At 52.4% G+C, this 20,860-nt stretch overlaps 1 protein-coding gene across 1 annotated transcript; it reads left to right on the top strand.

Annotated features, from left to right (window-relative positions):
- Nucleotides 1-2,763: 2,763 nt before the first annotated feature.
- Nucleotides 2,764-17,753, top strand: DPYSL4 (dihydropyrimidinase like 4; the record flags this gene model as incomplete). Its single annotated transcript, XM_080910688.1, has 14 exons — nt 2,764-2,804; nt 6,621-6,709; nt 7,272-7,456; nt 8,956-9,120; nt 10,635-10,696; nt 10,789-10,869; nt 11,380-11,448; nt 11,852-11,972; nt 13,130-13,286; nt 13,638-13,779; nt 14,557-14,727; nt 15,176-15,355; nt 16,456-16,621; nt 17,662-17,753. The coding sequence occupies exons 1-14, from the start codon at nt 2,766-2,768 to the stop codon at nt 17,751-17,753; spliced, it is 1,719 nt and encodes a 572-aa protein (XP_080766814.1). The 5' UTR covers nt 2,764-2,765.
- Between the last annotated feature and the right edge of the window lie 3,107 nt (nt 17,754-20,860).

The raw sequence follows: 20,860 nt of genomic DNA, 5'->3' as shown, positions 1-20,860 counted from the left end.
AAGTCTTTGCCCTTGCAGACTCTGTAGCCTTCAGGAAACCTGAGTGCCTTAAGCAGCTTGGGAACACCAACTGGGAGTCAGGAGGGAGGGTGGAGAGTGGCTCAGAGGCACACTGACCAGCTCTTGCCATCACTCCGTCATTGAACCCTTAAGGTGGGTTGTGTGTCAAAACACAGTGATGGATCTAAGTTTAGGCTCAGGAAAACCATATTGTGAATATATGTATCAAAGCATATATTTATTGAATCTTTTATAAAAAGCTTTACTGTAAACTAAAGCAAAGAGGAGCAGAACTTGACTTCTTGTGGCAAAGTGCCAGGCAGTATTTGTGTTCGATGAAGCGATCTTTAACACGCCCCTCTCAACACGCAACCTTTCCGTTCAGTGCTCAACAGTATTCCCAGGCTGAAACTAGGTTTGTATCATGGTCAGTTATAAATTTTACACATATTTTTGTATTGTGGTTCCTATAATATATACCAGAGAATTTTTACTTATTTGTAAATTATTGTACAGTTTTAATAAAAACTTGTTTTAAATCCTAGCTCACGGTGTCTCCTTGAGTGTTATCCAAGTGTGAATTTACTATCTGTCTTAGGCTTTTCTGCCTCACCCAGCCACGCCTCTTTCTGTGCAGGAAAGGAAATTTGGACCTTGTGCCCATTGGGGAGGGAAGCCCACTCCTTACCTGCAGCCTCATCCAGAGACACCTTAAAATCATTGGAAGAACAAAAGACTCTGGCAGTCACTATCTGAAAATGGCTACCTGGAAGGTCTCTTCCAGTGACTTCATCCAGTATGTAACATGGAGAAGAATTCGGGTCGCTTAGGAAAGAAAGCAAACAAGTCTTGGGCACCTTAGTAAGAACAGTTGGCTACATCCATTGCAGAAGCTCTCATACTGATGAGGAGCTGAAGTTTTACAGGTGCACCCGAGAAAGGGGGAAGAAAGGTATTGGCCTAGGCTCACTGCCAGGCCCATGCCCCCAGTAGAGTATCACGCATGTCCAGGACTGGCTGGGTGGATGATGTGTTTTTGGATCTTGGTTGTTTTGTTTTGAGACAGGGTTTCTCTATGTAGCCCTGTCTGTGCTGGAACTGATAGTGTAGACCAGGCTGGCCTCCAACTCACAGAGGTCCACTTGCCTCTGCCTCCCAAGTGATGAGATTAAAGGGGTGTGCCCGGCTGGGTGGATGATGTGAAGGTGGGACCTTTTGTTTAAAATCCGTCACTGTAGACTCCATGATGACAATAGATGCCCTGTGACTTGCTGGGGTTATAGGGTATGTCTGTGAGTGCCTCTGGCTTGTCCCAGATCCTTAGCTTCAGCTTTAGAATAGTCTGTCCTTGCTGGTCCTTAGACCCTCTTCTTGTATCATCGGCCACCATGGATGCTCCCACAGTACCTGGAGTAGATGCCAGCTTCACAGCTCTTACCTTTCCTTCTGAGAGTAGGGCAGAAGTTGTGTCCCCAGGGCAAGTCATCAGGGTTCTTTAGGACAGTTGGTGCCTCTGACCTGGCCCAATACTTTCAGCACCCTCTATTTATGGACAGCATCAGCTCAGAAAGGCTTATGTGAGCTCCAAGGGGGAGGGAGACCAAGAGGGTGCAGCATGGCCCCATTCCACATGCAGACCTCATGCTAGGGGATGGGGTCACCTGGCTGCAAATCTCCCACTCCCACTGTGATGTCTTCGAAGCCTCTGACTAGGCTTAAGCTTGGTTTTTTCTTCTTCTGTATGGAGGAACCCTTGGCAAATAAGAGCTATCAATGGATGCACCACCTGACAGCCTGAAGAGGTCCTCAGGTTGGTGAACTACACCAGGAACCACAGGTTCCCCAAAGAGCCAGGCAGAGATGATCCAGCTAATGCAACCTGTTCCCCCAGCCCCATCCCCACTTGGGGGCCTGCCCAACATGGCCCCAGCCCACAGGCCTCAGCAGGTAAAGGAAGCAGGACTCAGGCTTGGGGTGGGAAGAGCAGTAGCCCTGAGACCAGGAGTGAGTTGGCCAGCTCATAGGTTCCACCTGGATTTCTCTACCCTGAGTCTCCTCCTTGGTCTTCCCTGACAGTGCCCAGTCCGGTTCTTTCGTCTCTCTGTGTCCTGGCTGTTTCTGCCTCTTTAACTTGTTCTCCCCCTCCTATCCTAAAATGGTGTGACCTGCCACGGAACAGTCTGGCCTAGGCATCAGCACTCCGTGGTCACAGGCTAGGCTCTTTCTTATGCTCCAACCCGGAACCATTCCTTGAACACATATGGATTTTGCCAGAGATACTAGGCTAGATTCTGGCTCCTGCAGCGCCTCCACCCAGATATGAGAATTAGTTTTGAACCCTGGAGCCTGGGGTGCCTCAGGCCATGCTGGACAGGCACCCCTTCTGTCCTTCCCCTACTGCAAACTTCATACATGTTGGTCCTGACAGGTCGCAACCCATTCCTCTCCACTCAGCACAGATGGAGCAGGGTGCAGTGGTTCCAGCCTTTGGCCTCCAGGGTGCTTCTGGGGAAGGGAGGGAGGGAAGGAGGGAAAAGAAAAGGGGAAGGGAGAGATTTCAAGCAAGCCTGCAAAATCCGGAACATGGGGGAGGGGTCCGGATGCAAATGAAGGTCGGCGGGCGGGGCCTGGATGCAAATAAGCTAATCGGAGCCCAGAGCCCGGCTCCTCACACTCGGACTTCCTAAGCTCCGTGCGTGTTCCCGCCGGCACGTCCACGTCCACACAGCCCCTACGGAGGACACTCAGCCCGCCTGTGGATCAAGATGTCCTTCCAAGGCAAGAAGAGCATTCCCCGGATAACGGTGAGTCGGGCCCCCTCCCCTGCTGCATCTGCGCCCCATGCCCACGGCGGGAGTGGCTTGGCTTTTACGCTCAACGGAGGACCCTCCTGGCCCTGTCCGTGAGTCCCACACCTGCTCCAGTACCCCGCCCGGCGCCAGCCTCTTTTGCCCTTTCCATCCCGCGCCGCCAGCTGCGGAGAGAGCTCCCCAGGCCGTGCAAAACCCATTGCGCAGTCGGCGCACAGGCCCGGAGCCCGCCAGCTCTCCGGACTCGGGTGATCTGCTTGGAGAAGCCAAGGGCGCCAGCGGCCTGCTAGCCAGAGCGCAGGTGGCCCGCCTCCTGGCTGGATCTGGCGTGGGGGCGGATGGGGTTCAAGTGGACATTGCCTGGAGCTCTGTCTTCAGGACGACTGGCAGACACAGCCTTTGTTGGCTCCGGGTCTCAAGGCACTTGGACGTCCAAAGCTGTTCCCAGAGCAGCCCCTGGCCACCTACCCCCTGGACGCGCCGCTTTCGTGTCTCTAGCGCTTTGTCCGAGACAAAGCGATTTAGCCCTGGCTACTAGATCTGGTGTTCCTGGAGGCCCCGAGCCCCTGCACTAAGCCGGGTTCAGAGACTCCACCAGGAAGCCAGTACTAGCTGACCACTGAAACCAGCATCCCTACAGAGCCTCCTTTTAGAACAGACCTCTCCAACACAGACAGGCAAAAAGTAGGAGGTCAGTGTGTCCACCCAGCCGGCCAGGAAACAAAGCCTTCCCACTGGGGTGGCCGGAAGCCTGGGGAAGAAGGGGGGGCTCCTGGGAACAGCTGGACCAGGTCGGTGGCTTCAGATAGTCTTTAAAAAGCTCTAGACTTGTTCTCATCATTAGAACTCTGGAGTCTAATCAGACTGTTGGTGAGGTCAGCTCCCTAGCCTTCTGGTGTGTGTGTGTGTGTGTGTGTGTGTGTGTGTGTGTGTGTGTGTGTTGGGGGGGAGTCCTTGTCTCCTCCCAGAGAGACCAGAAGTAGTTCCTGCCTCTTGAGTGCCTACTTACTATCGCTAGGGGTCCAAACCTGAGGCGAAAGTCCCTCCAGTCAGTTGGCAGTGAGTAGAGATGGTGGTATCAAGCAGTGTTCATGAAAAGAGAGAGGGCTCACTGGAACGCCCATCCATCTATATGGGATATATTACAGTATTGCTTGCTCCCCCAAATTCAGGGGACATCACAATGCAAACTCTGGTACCTAAAAAGAGGAGTCTAAATAAGGACCTCAGAACTCAAGATTTCTGGCTCAGACTTTTCTCCCAAGGGCTGAGTTTTCCTAGGTTTTTCTGAGAATGGCTAGGCCAAGAGGGAAAGACAAGGGGTGTGGTCCAGACCCCAGCAAAGTAGGTGGCTGTACTGGGCCTGTGAGGATGCCAATGCTCATAGAGGCTAGTAGGCAAGCACTTTCAGACATTTGGAGAGAGTTTGTAAAGGAGCTGCATCCGTGCTCTAGAGTCAATGAGCTACCTCCACAATGGGTCATACCATATCTGTCCCGTTTGAGGACTCGTGGATAGGGTGATTTCATGGGCATGAATGAACTTTATCTGTAGATGCTGTAATGTGGATGCATTTCATACAATGTTTACAAGACATTTTTTCATGTTTTTCCCCAATCAACATACAGCTTTAAAATCTTGTGTGGACAGAGGGCTGGGTGATGTAGGCTGGGGCTTAGTGGCCAGGCCTTTGGAAGGCAACACTTAAGAAGTTGGTCAAAACAGTGAAGTATTCACAGGGCTCCCTGTCATCCTTGCAGGCTGATAAGGTTCTGCTTGGCACACTCTTGGCTGGTTCTCCTGGCCTCAGGCTGACAGTGCCATGGAGCTGAAGCTGGCCTGGAGGTCTGGCCTGGTGCCACATAGAATTTGGGGCATGCGGTCAGGCTTCCTTTTCAATGCAGAGTGGCCTCCCTGGCTAGTTCACAGGGAGAACTGGGGCTCATAATGGGTAGGAAAAGGGAAGCCACAGGTTTCTTTTCCCACGAGTGTTCTGCATTTGCCCCTCCACTCCTTGTGTGTCTCCAATGTTTGCCACCAAAGCTAGGCTATTGATTCTGAGGACCATGTAAAAGTTCCATCTGCAAGTTCCTCTTTCTGCCTGACTCTTCCCTTCTGGTTGGTCTTCTAAGTATCTGTTGTATGGATGGGAAGCATTGGAACCAATCCATTTGATTCTCTGCCTCCATTTTGCTGAGGTTAGCCTACAGAAGCTTGCCTTACCCACAAACCCTTTCTTTATCCACTGCATCAGAGCCTTCACACTGCATCAGGGCCTTCACACTGCATCAGAGCCTTCACACTGCATCAGGGCCTTCACAGTACATCAGGGCCTTCACCCTGCATCAGGGCCTTCACACTGCATCAGCGCCTTCACACTACATCAGGGCCTTCACACTGCATCAGAGCCTTCACACTGCATCAGGGCCTTCACAGTACATCAGGGCCTTCACCCTGCATCAGCGCCTTCACACTACATCAGGGCCTTCACACTGCATCATGGCCTTCACAGTACATCAGGGCCTTCACACTACATCAGAGCCTTCACCCTGCATCAGCGCCTTCACACTACATCAGGGCCTTCACACTGCATCAGGGCCTTCACACTACATCAGGGCCTTCACCCTGCATCAGCGCCTTCACACTGCATCAGGGCCTTCACACTGCATCAGGGCCTTCACACTGCATCAGGGCCTTCACACTGCATCAGGGCCTTCACACTGCATCAGGGCCTTCATACTGCATCAGGGCCTTCATACTGCATCAGGGCCTTCACACTGCATCAGGGCCTTCACACTGCATCAGGGCCTGTAGCTACCCAGTTTCCACCTCTCATTCTTCATGCTCGTAGGCTTTCTGTTAGTTCTGTTTATCAACACCCAACCCTCATAAAATATATTTGCTTATGCTAATGTCAGTAACACTGACCGAGAGCCTCTCACCTTCCCTGAACAACCTAGGCACCCATTCAAGCAGCCATCTTGCTTCCCTTTTCTATATCATAATCAGTTTTCTTTCCAGCAGCCCAGGTCATTGATGTATCAGTAAGAGCTAATCAAATGCTCCTGGTCCCAGTGTCATCCCGTGGACTCCAAAACCTGTATGCCTCAACTTGCCCAATTCGTATGCCTGGTCTCCCTTTTGCTTTCCCCATTTACTGTACCACTTGGGGCCTTTGTATAGCTGCTTCCTGGCCTGGAGCAATCCTTTACTTCTGCCCATCACACTGGTCTCCAGGACTAGTTTCCCAGAGAAGCCCTGCGATGCTCAAGGCAGCCTGGATTCCTCTCATAGCTCTAGGACCTGCGCCTTGGTGGAGAATAGTAGAGACACATTGCCTCCATCTGTGTATACTGGGGCTGTAACCTCTGGATTCAAGACTAAGATGTCTGGCTTCTAGCCCCATCATAGGTCTGCAGCATTGGTGTAAGAGCCCAGTTCTGCTGTTCTATTGCCCATCTACCTTTGTCAGTACAGGTGGAAGGGTAGCATTCAGGAACTTTTTCAGAACTGTGAGGTCACTAGCCCTTCCCTCAGGCCAGATTTCCCCTACCCCCGACCCCATGGCCAGAAGGAAGATTCTGATGTCCTTAATTAGTCCCCTGCCTTCAGCATCTGCTGAACAGTTAGTGCAGGGGCTGAACCGGACACTGCTCTGAGTATCCTGCTTTGGAGTACCATCAACACAACACACCTTTGAGTTGGTTCTTATGGCTTACAAAATGCGTCAAAACATTTCAGTCACTGTAGGGGACACATTCCTAGTAGTCAAGATGTCTCCCTCAGCACCCCTTGTTTTGTCTCTGTCAGAGTGACCGCCTGCTCATCAAAGGTGGGAAGATTGTGAATGATGACCAGTCCTTTCATGCTGATCTGTATGTGGAAGATGGTCTGATTAAGTAAGTTTCTACTCAGAGCTATTGGTAGATTTGTGTATATGTGAATGTTGGTTACCTGGTACTCAGGTGTCTGCTTTGGGATGGAAATCACTCAGATACTTCCTCCAACCAAAACCCTGTCCCTGGGAACAGTCCTTGAGACGTGATAGTCTTGCTGGATAATCATTAGACCTTGAAGAACACAATGGGGCCAGCGTCCATGTATCTTTGTGTTATCACGGCCCTTCATACAAGTCTGGGCTCCTGGAGATGAACAGTAAATACTGAGCTGCTCACTCTGATGCTTTATGTGCCAAGGAGCTCTAGCGCTGGTCAGTCCAGGGCCTTCAGTGGAGGCCAGGAGGAAAGCCGTATTGGCACAGGACTGGGCCCTCTGCATCGCTCTCCCGAGACAGTGTGAGTTTTAGTCTCTGGCATCTGGGCAGACAGGTAGCCATCTGGCCTGCCTTTTTCTCACAGGCAAGATTCTAAACTCTCACTTCTTAAAGCCACTACCATGGGGGCTTGTTTGAGTTCTAATTGGAGCTCTCCATGAACAGACGACTCTTTTTGTTGCTTTCAGACAAATCGGAGAAAATCTTATCGTCCCTGGGGGCATCAAAACCATCGATGCCCACGGCCTGATGGTACTGCCTGGGGGAGTTGACGTCCACACCCGGCTGCAGATGCCTGTGCTGGGAATGACCCCAGCTGATGATTTCTGTCAGGGCACCAAGGCGGCCCTAGCAGGCGGGACCACGATGATATGTGAGTGTTCAGGCCACCTGCCAGGTAGTCACGAAGCCTTGAATAACACAAAAGCTCCAGCCTCCATGTATATCTTTGCATTATCACAATACTTAGTACAAGACTGAGTTTCTGTGGGTGCTTAGGCCCTTAGACAGTGCATGGCCCATCTCCTGATTGCATGAGTTGTTTTTCCTCAGTTCTGTTTCTCTGTTATGTCTCCATCTAAAATGTGCTGGGCACACCCTGGCCATTCCTGCATCTCTTTCTGGGCCAATTGCCTTGGCTAGGTCTTGTATGCTGATGGGCTCTGGATAATTAGAAGTGAGCTCATTTGCACCCCTAGGGGATTGGCAGCTGGCCAGGAACTAGGGTTTGGAAATCCCAGTGCTCTGGACCAGAAGAGTTGTGACCTGAGCCCTCCCTGCTTTTGAAATCTGTTTGCAGTAAGTTCTTGCCTCTGTCAAGAACTGAGGCTATGGTTTTTGAGATAAGACATTTATACTTTCATTTCTGAGTTCTCTCTGTATTTGGCCTCATTATTACGGCCCCATATACTTATGCTATATGCCTTCAAGATAGGAGGAAAGGGCTCATCTCTAAGATCTGAGGATAAAGGACTTAACACACAGTTTCTTTATGCACCAGGCACACAGTAAGTACTGTCTGTCCCTACTGCTACCAGGGGCTATAGTTCTAGGGAGTCGGGGAACCTCACAACAATGCTCAGCCATTACTATACTCAAAGCTTGTCACCAATTAAAGGAAGGCTAGTAGCAGGGTGGCCACTGCAGGCTCCTGCTCAAGTGCATGTGGTAGTCCAAGTGAGCCAGCACAGCTACACTGTCACATGACCTGCTTGTGAGGTGTCTCTGGAAACACAAATGAAATATACTTAAGGCCATGTAGTGCATGAACCCACTCCTGGCTGGTGATCTGAGCGATGGGCAAACGGGAGTGTGGCCTAGAGATGACAGCCATTGCTTCCTGAGGTGCACCGTTTTGTTTAGTAACCCCTCTGAGCTCTCTCCTGGCACATCCCAGAATTGGCCAGTGAGCACTGTTTGGACCTGAGAGTGGGAAGGAGCCAGCACAGTGACACATGCAGGAGTGATTTGGTACTATTTGGGCCATGTGGAGACACTGAGGCCATAGAAACTGACTCAGTAGAAAGAGTTTTCTAGAAGCCTTCAGGTCCACAGGGCCAGGAACTGTGGACAACTGGAACCCCTTACCATCACTACTATTCTCCAGGGAGCCAAGGTCTGCTGGAAGTGGGGTGGCTTGAACTTGGGCTCCCCTCTCAGTGCTCTCCTCAGAGAGGCTGGAAGGATGTATCACAGAAGATACTGTGCTGACTGGAAGGAACAGGGAAGGTAGCAAGAGAGGACCTCCCGCTGCTATATGTTCCTCCAGTCCCACTCTGGTCTCCAGAATGTGAACCCAAATCCTCCTTAGAGACAGTAGTGGGACATCTTGGCCAGGCTGGGGAGCCTAGCTAAATGTGCTGTCCCCAACAGTGGACCATGTGTTTCCTGATGCTGGTGTGAGCCTGCTGGCGGCCTATGAGCAGTGGCGGGAGCGCGCGGACAGTGCAGCCTGCTGTGACTACTCCCTACACGTGGACATTCCCCGCTGGCATGACAGCACCAAAGAGGAGCTGGAAGCGCTTGTCAGGGACAAAGGTGGGCAGCAGTGAGGGGTGGCGGTACCTGGGAATCACTGTGTCTGCAGGCAGACCAAGGGGTCCCATCTAGAAGCCCTGTGACTTGCTACAGTCTGTCAGCCTGATCCGAAGGCGGGGATTTAGGAATCAAATTGGAGAAGAGTCATCCAAAGTCAATTCTGCTTCCAAAGACTCTGGACTTCCCACAGAAGGTGCAGCGAGTATGCTGTCCTTGGCTCTCTTTTTGTTTGTTTGTTTTGTTTTTAGAGAGAGGCCCTGATGACAGAGATGCAGCCACATTTCCATCACTTGGTTTTTCTCTTAACAGGTTGCTTTAAGCTCTGTATTGAGACTGACTCACCTGTAAGGCAAGACTAGCTCCATTCTACGCAAAGTCCTAAAGCTAAAACCACACCAGAGTTTATTAGTGGGCTAACAAACAATGACACTCTACTGGATACACGTCTTCCACCGAGTTCCAAGTGGCATCTGTAGCTCACAGATGACTTGGGCCAAGACACTGGACTTCCTGACTGCAGAACCCTTGGCATTTATAAGGGACACTGCTGTCTGCTTGCTTTGGACCCAAGGCCCTTAGTCCAAACTCTCCTTGGGTTCCAGTTTCCAGAAAATTATAGTCCTCACACTGATGTCCTTTGGAGCATAGGCCCCCATGCTTCTTCCACTTGGGTGTAGTGGAGTCGGCGCTCCAGTTAGCAGTTAGAGTCTGCAGCCTCACGTCTCTGAACTGGATGCCTGCAGCATTCCCTCTCCCTGTCATGATTGCCTTCTAATCGGAAATTGACATCACATGCAAGTCATAACCTGGGAGGATGGCACAAGATGGCCCCATTTTCCCCACTTCATTTCTATCTAGCAAGGGGATAGGGCCCTGGACTGGGTGGACTTGGGTCTGCCTTCGAGTCCCAATGGACCTTCATCAGTCCTGATCCTGGGAGGTCCTGAGTAAATTCTGGCTACTCAGGAGTTGGGAAAGCTCACCCTTGCTCTTGAATGGACTTCAATGTTATGGGCATCGGCTCCTCCCTTCCTGAGGTCCCAGCCCTGAGACTCTCCTGCCCCTCTCAGAGTGTCATGAACATGCACTGTGAGTTGTAGTGTGGTGAAGCAGGACTCAGGACCTGTAGGCAGGTGACATGCCAGATGGGCTGAGAGAAGCTCCCTCAGCATGCCAGGCTTGGCTGCTTCTCCTGAAAAGAAAGGATGGAGCTTGGGCAGCAAGCCCATTCCACTGCTCTGTGCCTTGCAGGAGTGGAGATCTTCCTGACAGGTGGTGGCGGTGATAGTAGGTATATTCTTCACCATATACTGGGCAAGCAAAGTGTTCCAAGCTCAGGGTGTGGAGCAGCAGCAAGGGAGTGGCTGAGACCCAGCCGACTCTACCGTGTGACATGGTTTGTTGATGAAGGTTTGACTGCAGGATGTTATGCCAGCCAGCACAGCTTCTGGGGGAGAATGTCACTGTCTGTCGGTTCCTCTCTGGTGTCTGATTCCCTCTAGCCTTTCTTCTAGGTGTGAACTCCTTCCTGGTCTTCATGGCATACAAGGACAGGTGTCAGTGCACGGATGGTCAGGTGAGAGCAAGCTCAGAGGGAGTGAGTAAGTGGGGTGTCTTCTGTTGTTTCAGGAGAGATGACCCTACAATCACGAAACTCTGTTTCCACAGATATATGAAATCTTCAGCCTCATCCGGGACCTGGGAGCTGTGGCCCAGGTGCACGCAGAAAATGGGGACATCGTGGAGGAGGTGTGAGATGCTATGTTACCAACAGGGTTGGCTGGGTGGGTCAAGGTGGTACCTAGTCTGTGGCCCAGTGGGCAGACAAAGCTGGGTGGAGACAATATGAGAACTGTGACATCTGTGACCCTTGGATGGGAGCAAGATTCCTAAAGGAGGGAGGGGAATGTTAAGTCAAAGGTCACACAGCCTGAGTTAGGGAGCCATAACTCCCTGGACCACAACTAGGGAGTTAGGAAAAACAGGTTTTCCCATGATGGTCACAGGTCTTACCAAAGTACCCAAGCCAGTCCCTTAGAATGACACTCAGGAGGGAGTAAGGGAGGTGGCTGCCTGTCAAGAGCCTGCACCTTGGGCCAGTCTTACTCTGCTATGGGTTCTTTGTGGATATTTTGTTCTGTTCTGGGAGGTCCAGGGGCCCAGGACTATGTTTGAGGTATGGGGCTTGTCAGCCAGGCACTTCATGTCCAGGGCTTGGGATCCTTGGGGCTGGAGCAAAGAGTCCTGTTGGTCATTTAGGAACAGAAGCGCCTGCTGGAGCAAGGCATCACTGGTCCTGAGGGCCATGTGCTCAGCCACCCAGAAGAGGTAAGTCTGTCCTACTGAGAATACCATCTCCCCACCCTGATCCCAGCGCTGTGCTAAGTTGGCCCTGCTTCCTGGCCTGAGTCATACTCTGCTCATTTTGTCCTCATCTTGTGGGCTTAATGCAATGACCCTCTGCCTACCCAAATCATCTTGGTCACTTCTCATCCCACAGCCCTTACCTGAGGCAAGAAGGCAGTGTGCACTTGGTCCCTGAGAATTGTGTGGGTCAACTTGTAAGGCCCAGATTCTAGACACTGAGGCCTTACCTGGGCCCTTGCTCCAGCAGGGATGCATCCAGGGCCTACAGTTTGATACATTTTTTTTGGGTGTCCCAGAACCTACCTAGTCAGGAAGTCTCGGGGCTTACTGTGTTCTGATTGGCCTCTCCCTTCACCATCTTCAGGTAGAGGCCGAGGCTGTGTACAGAGCAGTCACCATTGCCAAGCAGGCCAACTGCCCACTATACATCACCAAGGTGATGAGCAAGGGTGCAGCTGACATGGTTGCCCAAGCCAAGCGCAGGGGTGAGTGCCGGCGCTGGCTTCCCATGTGTTTCTAGCTTCCCAGAGCTCTGTTGACAATTGAGGACCTCCAGGTGGTAAGGAGGGAAGACCCAGTGGAAAAGTAGGCCTCTTCATGGGGCACCTGTTAGTCCCATGGACGTTTAGGAGCCCTGTGTCCTCATGAGGGATAAGGCTGGACCCTAGGTTCCAGCCTTGTTAGAGTAATAACTGCCTACTAGGGGTTCTTAGCAAATTGAGGCCCTGTGTTTCTGTTCCCAGGGGACCCAAGGGTAGAATTATGAGTATTTATCTGAGGATTCTCAATTCCATAGGAGGGCTCACTTTCATTTTTGTTGTGGATTTGGGGGCCAACTCATCCTGAGAGCTGAGGGGCTCCTTGCCCATAGCTCTCAGACTATCTAGGGCCAGACAGCTCTGTCCTGGCAGGTCCACAGCAGTGGTTGGCAGGGGCTAGACCATGTGTGGAACCAGAAAGACTGTGAGTTCAGAAGGCTAGGGAAGCCCCAGCAGTCACCAGGGCACTGGAGAGAGCCAGGATTGGGGCATAGGACCAATGTCATACATAAAAGAGGCAGCATCTTCAGGAACAAGGGAGGATCTAGTATCCGTTTCCCCAGCCAGGCTCATAATGAGAACTCATTTCTAACCCTGCCTGGAGACCGTGGAGTCCCTGAGGTGGAAGTGGAGGTGGACAAGGACAAGTGTTCTTCCCAAAGATTGGCACAGAAACCCACTATGCTTACAAGGAAGAGGATTACTCTGAAGTGTCACCCCTCCTCCTAAGAAGCAACTCTGCAGCAGGACCAGTCCCCACCCAACTCTGAGCCTGATGCTTTCCCACTCATGTATAGGAGCAGCCTCAGCCTAGTTCAGAGGTCTGGCACAAGGCCTCTCTGAGTCTGAAGTGACAGACTTAACTGGTCAAACTCTATTCTGTGGCCCAGCCTGACCCCTAGGATTTGTCTCTTAGTCACTACACCTCCTGAAGACCCACCCCACAGGGCCAGTGACTAGCCAGGGGCCCCAGAAAAGAGGACAAGAGTTTCCTGGTCATGAAAGTAAGGACTGAGTCAGAAGCAGTGGGAGACCCATGCTGTGCTCAGGCTCCTGGTGGGCACAGGTTAGTGGGGTCCTGCCATAACCCTCGCTCATTTTAGGGGTGGTCGTCTTTGGAGAACCTATCACTGCCAGCCTGGGCACTGATGGCTCACACTACTGGAGCAAGAACTGGGCCAAGGCCGCAGCCTTCGTCACTTCACCCCCAATCAACCCGGACCCTACTACCGCAGACCACCTGACCTCTCTGCTGTCCAGGTGAGCGCTCACCACCTCAAAGCTCAGCACAGCCTGCGGCCTCCAAGCCTGTGCTTCCTCCAGACACTCCCAGAGGAATCCCAGGCTTTGACAGGAAAGCTAGCTGGGGAACTACTGGGCTCTCTGGTCCCAGCTGGGGTTCCCCACCCCTGTGCCGCCTTGCCCCTCACAATTCTGTTCGTGGTCTCCATATTATGGCCACATTGCCCACTCTCTCCCTTCTGTACATAAGTACCAGCTCTGATCTCTTCCTTGGCCTCGGCTGGCTGCCTAGGAAGCTGGAGCTGACCCAGTTGTGGTCAGTTCAGAAGGGCCAGCCCCCGGCCCACTCTGACCCTGGCTTGTTCTCAGTGGGGACCTCCAGGTGACAGGCAGCGCACACTGCACCTTCACTACTGCCCAGAAGGCTGTGGGCAAAGATAACTTCACGCTGATCCCCGAGGGCATCAACGGGGTAGAAGAACGCATGTCTGTGGTCTGGGAGAAATGTGTGGTAAGTCTAGGCCTGGGGAGATGTGGGTGAGGCTAGGCTGTCAGCAGCATGCTGTAGGAGGACCCCACCACCAGAAATGCTTGTGTGTGTGAGAGACACCACCAGCTTTACCCCTCCAAGCCTTCTTAGCAGAGACGGCACCTAGCTACCTAGTCCTCGGGACAAGATTATCACATTTATGGATTCCCTACCATGGAGATAAATGACACATCCGTCATCCTGCATAACATAAATATATAATTGTTACATGTTAATAAAGAACTTTAAATTTTTAAAAAGGGATTCATTTATAGCCAGGCAAAGTGATGCAGGCCTGGAGTTCCGGCACTCTAGAAGCTAAGGCAGGAATATTTAGCCTGTAAAGTCAGCCTGAGCTACATAGCAGAATTTTGTCAGAAGGAAGGCGGGCAGGCAGGCGGGTACACAGGTGCATATTTAGAGGGCAGGTTTCCTTCCTCTGTATCCTGGCCCCCATCTTGAATTCCTCCCTCTGCCATGCCTACAAACCAGGGAGACTTCCACAGTGTCCCAAGGGGCACTGGTGTTGGTATCAAAATATCACCATTTATTCACAAAGGCAGCTAGAAATGGGCTGTGCCCATAGAAGCAGGCACACGACTGGACTACCTGGTCACTGTCATTAGTACCCCTGTCTGGATGGGCATTTGTACCACTGGGTTATTTCCATAATGAGGTCATGGATTGAACCCTTTCTGAACTTGGGCTACCCCGTGATATCTACCAGCCTTCCCCTTAGCTGGTCCTTTTCCTTCTCAGGCTTCAGGGAAAATGGACGAGAATGAATTCGTTGCTGTGACCAGCACAAATGCTGCCAAGATCTTCAATTTTTACCCCAGGAAGGGGCGTGTGGCTGTGGGTTCTGATGCTGACCTGGTCATCTGGAACCCCAGGGCCACAAAAGTCATCTCTGCCAAGAGCCATAACCTGGTGAGGATGCCCCCCTCCTTAGCCAAATCTGGCTGGACCTGCTTCCCAGGGAGTTTCCAGATAGGTGGCAGCCTTGTCCTGTCCAGCACCACATCTACAGAGCACTTTGCTTGGCCAGTACCTTGTCTGCTGTTCTCATGGGTGTATGGTTGAGTCTACTGACCGATCCTACCAATTAGGAGACTGAGGCAGAGGGTGCCACACCTGCCTAGGCAAGCTCCACCCCAGCCCCATCCCCACAACATCCTCTGCTCCCTTTGATTTCATAAGAACCCCATGACTTAGGGGTGCTGGGCTGGTTGAGGGATAATTCCTTCTGTGTGTCACTTGCCCGCCTTCCTTGCCTTTTGTTCCGGGTGTCTTAGCACAGCAGATGCAGGTTACCTGTAGTGCTGGGCAGCCCTGGGATCGGGGCTGAAGGGTGCTGCACCTGTGGGCCTCTCCTCAGAATGTAGAGTACAACATCTTTGAAGGAGTGGAGTGCCGAGGAGTGCCCACAGTGGTCATAAGCCAGGGCAGAGTGGTGCTGGAGGATGGAAACCTGCTTGTCACTCCAGGGGCTGGCCGCTTCATTCCCCGGAAGACATTCCCAGACTTTGTCTATAAGAGGATAAAGGCTCGCAACAGGGTAAGAGGCTGACCTGGGGTGACAGGACATCAGATGGTGGTAGGCATGGACTTCCCAGTGCAGAGTCAGAGCCCTTGTGTGAGGTCCTGCCTTCCAGCTGATGTGGATTTGGAAGGCATAGTGGAAGCCATTCACTTGCCCAAGGCCTACTTATCATTGCCTATTATAAGGGAAGAGACCAGGAGGCCCTTAGCAGGCCTGGTCTCTCCGGCTCCCCCTGTGCCCCCTGTGCCCGCTGCCTGCTCAGTGGCGGCGGTGGTATATACCTCCTGTTACAGTTGTCCATAGGAAAGATGAACATTATAATCACCTCCCTAAGTAGATTACCATGAAGATATGCTAATGTGGTCCAGAGCACATCATATGTACTCTACTTCCTCCTGAGGGGTAAAACATGGATTGAGACCCTAGAAGGAGCTTGTAGTGGACAGTTCTGCACGAGGCAAGCCTAGTCCCATGTGCAGAGGAGATGTGATGATGAAAACCAGTTCATTCCTGTTTGCTGTCATCTGCTAGGTAGTGACACCCCTGCCCCTTGCCAGTAGGATCTAGCCAGAGCCTTGTGGGCTGGCTCAGACCAGATTGTCAAGTAGGCCCAGGAACCCAGAGGGAGATGTTAGCCAGGAGCCCAAGCCCACCAACTTCTCTCTTTGGGTCAATGGTGCATGCTGGGGTCCTAGGAATACCTCTGGCATTGGGAGCCCTTTTCTGGCACATGGGATCCTGAACCTCATCCCAAAGCTGCCTCCTGGTCATAGTTGGGACCTGGGTTTTGTTCCAGTTCCACAGGAGCCTGCTTTGCTCTTAAATAGCCTTCTCTGAAGATCTTTTGTGGCCAAGGTACGCTCTCTTGTGCGTGCACACTCTCTTTTGCTCTTTGTCTCTCTCTGTCTCTCTCTCTCTGTGTGTGTGTGTGTGCATGTGTGTGCACAGACTGATAGTCAGGGAGAACACTCAGGGAGGTGTGTATGAAGCTGTGTATGATCCTTTATTTCAGGTGAGCATGGGAAAACTGAGCAGGGTCAGTTGGAGTACAGAGAAGATAGGCAGGGTACTTCATCAATGTAACTAGCTAACCCCCAGCTTTCTTGGCCTCGCAGCTAGCAGAGATTCACGGTGTACCCCGAGGTCTGTACGACGGGCCTGTCCATGAAGTGATGTTACCTGCCAAGCCAGGGAGTGGCACACAGGCCCGTGCATCTTGTCCAGGCAAGATCTCAGTGCCACCCGTGCGCAACCTGCACCAGTCGGGATTCAGCCTATCTGGTGAGTTGGGTCTGGGCATGGGGTAAGAGGCTCTTCTTCCAGGTCCAGCTTGTGCCCAGAGGGCCCTAAGCTCAGCTGGAGACTTGGACACAGGGCAGATCCCAGGGTGGGCCTGCCCTGTGGACAGCCAGTGTGGGTACTGTAGGGTAGGGGGCACTGACCTTGGTGAGAAGCAATGAGGTATGCACCTCTGCTGTGGAAGCCCATTTGTGTCCTAGCATTTGCCCTTGGGGTGCTGCTGAGATGAACCTGCGCCTTGAATCAAGCAAGCTTGGAGAGGACATGTTAGCCCAGGACTAAACACAGAATGTCCAGTGTCCATATGGGAGAGAGGTGTCACCTCTGTGGGGACCCAAGTTATAATACAGTTTCCTCAGCAATACTATCTCCAGAATCACTGGTGAAGTGTGAGGCATAGGTCTGAGCTGTGTCCTTAGCACTTGGGGACACACTAGAGTGTACCTGCCATGTTGACCAACAGAGTTGGATTTCGCTAGCTGAGGGGCTTCTCTGTTCCCCCTCTTGCCTACCAAGGCAGACCCTCCCCACCCTTGAGTGGGCACTACATCACCATATTACCTTACTTCTCTCAATTTCCTGTTTGGGAGGTGATAACAGTTTCTGGTCACTTGGTGATGTAGGATAAGGGGGAGTCCTTCAGAATGCAAGATCACCTTGAAGACAGGGCAAGCAAGCACCTGCCTTCATAAAGATCCACACAGGGACCAAGCAAGGCAGGCTGCCTGGAGAGTTAGCCTTTGCCTTCCTACCCTCACAGATTGCAGAGCTCTCTGGCCTTTGCTCCATTGGCTGTTTCCATTGTCTTAGGGATGTTCAGGCTTCCTGGCCACCTGCCCTGTCAGCCATAGCTTTGGGGAGAAAACCAACCCTGTGAACACACTGCATGAGGTTGGATAGATAGGTTCTGTGGTCCTGGTTTAATAAGTGTAGCCAGCCAGGTCCGACTTCCCTTTTGGATGGAAGGAGAGCCCTACTGTCCCCCTTTAACCTCCTATTCACACTTACCTCCCCTTTTTCAGGCTCTCAGGCTGATGATCACATTGCCAGACGTACAGCTCAGAAGATCATGGCACCACCCGGAGGACGTTCCAACATCACTTCCCTTTCCTAGATTCGGGGTCTGGCAAGCTGGTGCTGTCCCCACTGGCAGGGTGTGGGGACTACTCACTTCAGTTAGCCCCTTCCTTTGTAGATCGTTATTGTGAAAGGTGCTCAGCCTTGCCCTTCCCCTCCCCATAAACTCTCTTTTGGAAGTCCCAGCCCCGACTCTGAGGTACCCCCTCCAGAGGGCTGATTCCAGGGAGAGTTCACTGCCAGAGAGGATTAGGCATAGCAGTGAGCAGGTGCCTCTTGCCCCCCCCCCCACCTTATCATGAAGGCACTCCATGAAAGCTCTCTGCCTCCACCCTGTGAGCTTCCTGGAGTCTGGTTGTAGCCAGGGTGGGCATTTGCTGCTGCTACCCCTTAAGAAATCACTGCCCTATGGAAGCCTCAAAGCTTCTACCAGTTTCATGTTACTAAGGTGCAGCTACCCCTCGGGGACCTGTCGCTCTGGCTGCCCTGGTGTAGGGAGGAGAGCAGAGCAGGTGAGCGGAGCCTCCGCCTTCGCGGAGCTGCTGTGACTTCAGGGATCCACCAGTTACTCAGTGCCAGGTAGCTCCCTCCCACATAAACACTTCCAAGGACCAAACCTGAGCTCCTATAGCAGCCCCCCTCTAGGGAGTCGGATGATCCCTTAGCTAAGACACTTTCCGTTTTCCTACAAAGTATGTTTCCATAGGTTTATTAGAGTAGTGGTTTTGTACTGTGAGGAAACCATAGCCAGGGATCTGCATGCTGCTGTACCAGATGCCGGCCACCAAGCCTGACGTGAGTCAGGTCAATAAAAAAAGTCTGGGTTGGAAGCTTCCTGTGTGTTGCCAGCCAGACCTCCCTCCCTCACAAGCATTTGCACAGGGACCAGAGAGGCCCTGCCACCCCTCGACCTAGCTGCCTGCTGTCTATCAGTGTGGTCTCTGCCTGCTCTGGGCCATGGGCATGGCTGGACCTGAATGGTGGAGAGAGCTCTTCCTCTTAGGGTTTTTGGCTGTGTCTCATAGCCAGATGGTCAGTAGGACACCGGTGCTCTGACTGGCCCTGCAGGTGTGGGGTGGTATGATACAGAGGACACCCCAGGAGACCCCAGCAGCTGCTCATAGCCATGCCCCAGCCTGCGAAGGATAGCAGTTAAGCGGTTCCTATGAGTGCCGTCCTGGGGCCAGAAATCCTGGGCTAGTCTGCTGGCCTTAAGTCTTCTCGTGGTCTTAGTTCTTTTTCTCAGGCAAGAAATCCCCAAACTGCCTGTCCCTCCTCCCAACATCTATTCTCAGCAGCAGAAGCATTTCCATGGAAACCAATGCACTGTCAGCATCCAGAATCATCATAGATTCTTTGGTCCAAACAGCAACTCTGCTGAAGGCCTAACCTGGCAGCTCTGCCACCTTTTCATGGGCGCTGGGAGGGAGATCTTCCTCTGGGCCACATATATACAGCCAGTAAGCTTCAGACTGGATTTCAGTTTGTTTTGGAGACACAGTCTTATGATGGAGCCTCGACTGGCCTGGATGGAGCTTACCGTGTAAACCTGGCTGACCTCGAACTCAAGAGATCCGTCTGCCTCCCAGGTGCTGGTATTAAAGGTGCACATTGCCATATCCAGCAAGGGTTTAGGCTTGAATCCTGGGCTTTGGCTGGTTGCTGTGCTCTATGCCAGTGTCTTTCTACTTTCTCCAGCAAGGAGAGGGGTGTTGGAAGGACCAAGAATGTAATTACATCTCTGTCAGAATCGAAGAGAAGAGTGTGCTCTTATCTTACACATTTATACCAAACCCCAGAATTATCCCGAGGTACACCTGACCTGGCCAGGTCTTCACTCAGAACACGACTGCCTGAAGGGGTTAAGAGGAGTGGCAGTGAATGGGTGTACCCTGCTGCACATCTTAGGTGTGGGCATCACTGGGAGCCCTGTGGCTAGTCAATCCCATCGAGGGGTGGGGCAGGCAAGAGTTGGAGCTACCTGCTCTGTCTTGGGGCTTCAGCTCTGTCCTCAGCACAGCTAGCTCTTTGGATACTGTAGTCACTTTGGTCCTTGGAGACTCCATAGCCTGACCAAGCAGGAGGGTAGCTCTCACGTGGGTTGGCTGGAACCACAGACCCAGACACTCTGTAAGGTTAACCGGGGTGGCTTCAGTCCTGGGAGGGCAATGAATGTGATGGACTCTCCCAAGTGAACCTACTTATGCCCGTGAAGCCCTGGGCTAGAAAGGCAGAACTCATCCTCAGATGAGTTGCCCCTCTGACCGCAGAACCCTGGGGCAGTGAGGGGCAGATATCATCTTCTTTGGCCGTACTCCCTCCGAGCCCTGTAAGAGCCATGCTGTCTGGATGCTAGCCTGAGGCCTCTTGGCTTTTGACAATTCTCACTTTTTCAAGATCCAAACCTTGAAATTGCAGCCCAGTTCTAGTCTCTATAAATGCTGGGATAGCCACCACAATGCCACTGTCCCATGGCCCCCGCTATCCAGCTACCAACAGACCCTTTCCATGGAACACTGCAGACCCTGGATGTCACCACTCCCACGGGCATATACTACACAGAGCACAGGACACAGCAGTTCTTAGACTGTAATTCTCAGAGGTGAAAACTATACACAAGTCGCAGAAATTGCCAGAGCAGTGTGTATCACTAAAAAACGTTCTTCGCCCAACCGCTCCCTCCCCCACCCCTTACCCTTGGTAGCATATCAGAATCAGAAAGGCCTGTTCCCACCTCCACAGCCTTGAGCAGCAAGCTCAAGGACATTCTGGCTAGGCCACAGCAAAGACTGGCCACAAGGCTATGTACAGCCAATTTCAAAAGGGTCCTGAAAGCTAAGGGCTCCGGCTCCACTGCCACTCTGGCCACCTGTAAGCTGTCAGCCTACAGTCAGAGGGCCAGCCAGCGTGGTGGCTGCAAGACTCCCTCTGTGTTGCAAGCAACCACGGCCTAGGTACCAAGGGCCCTCCATGCCCAACCACCACTCTCGACGGGCACCCATGGCTCCCAGCACCTTAACCATAAGACAGCCTCACGGGCAGGCTGGGCGGTCAGGCCTTTGCCCCACTGCTGCCTCCTTCTGGCCGTCCTGAGTCTTCAAAGCAGCCTGAGAGAGAACTGCCCTCCGACACAGTCCAGATGAC

Source organism: Micromys minutus, assembly GCF_963924665.1.
Source record: "Micromys minutus genome assembly, chromosome: 2".
In the NCBI taxonomy this organism is placed as follows: domain Eukaryota; kingdom Metazoa; phylum Chordata; class Mammalia; order Rodentia; family Muridae; genus Micromys; species Micromys minutus.
This window is presented reverse-complemented; position numbering and strand designations above follow the sequence as displayed.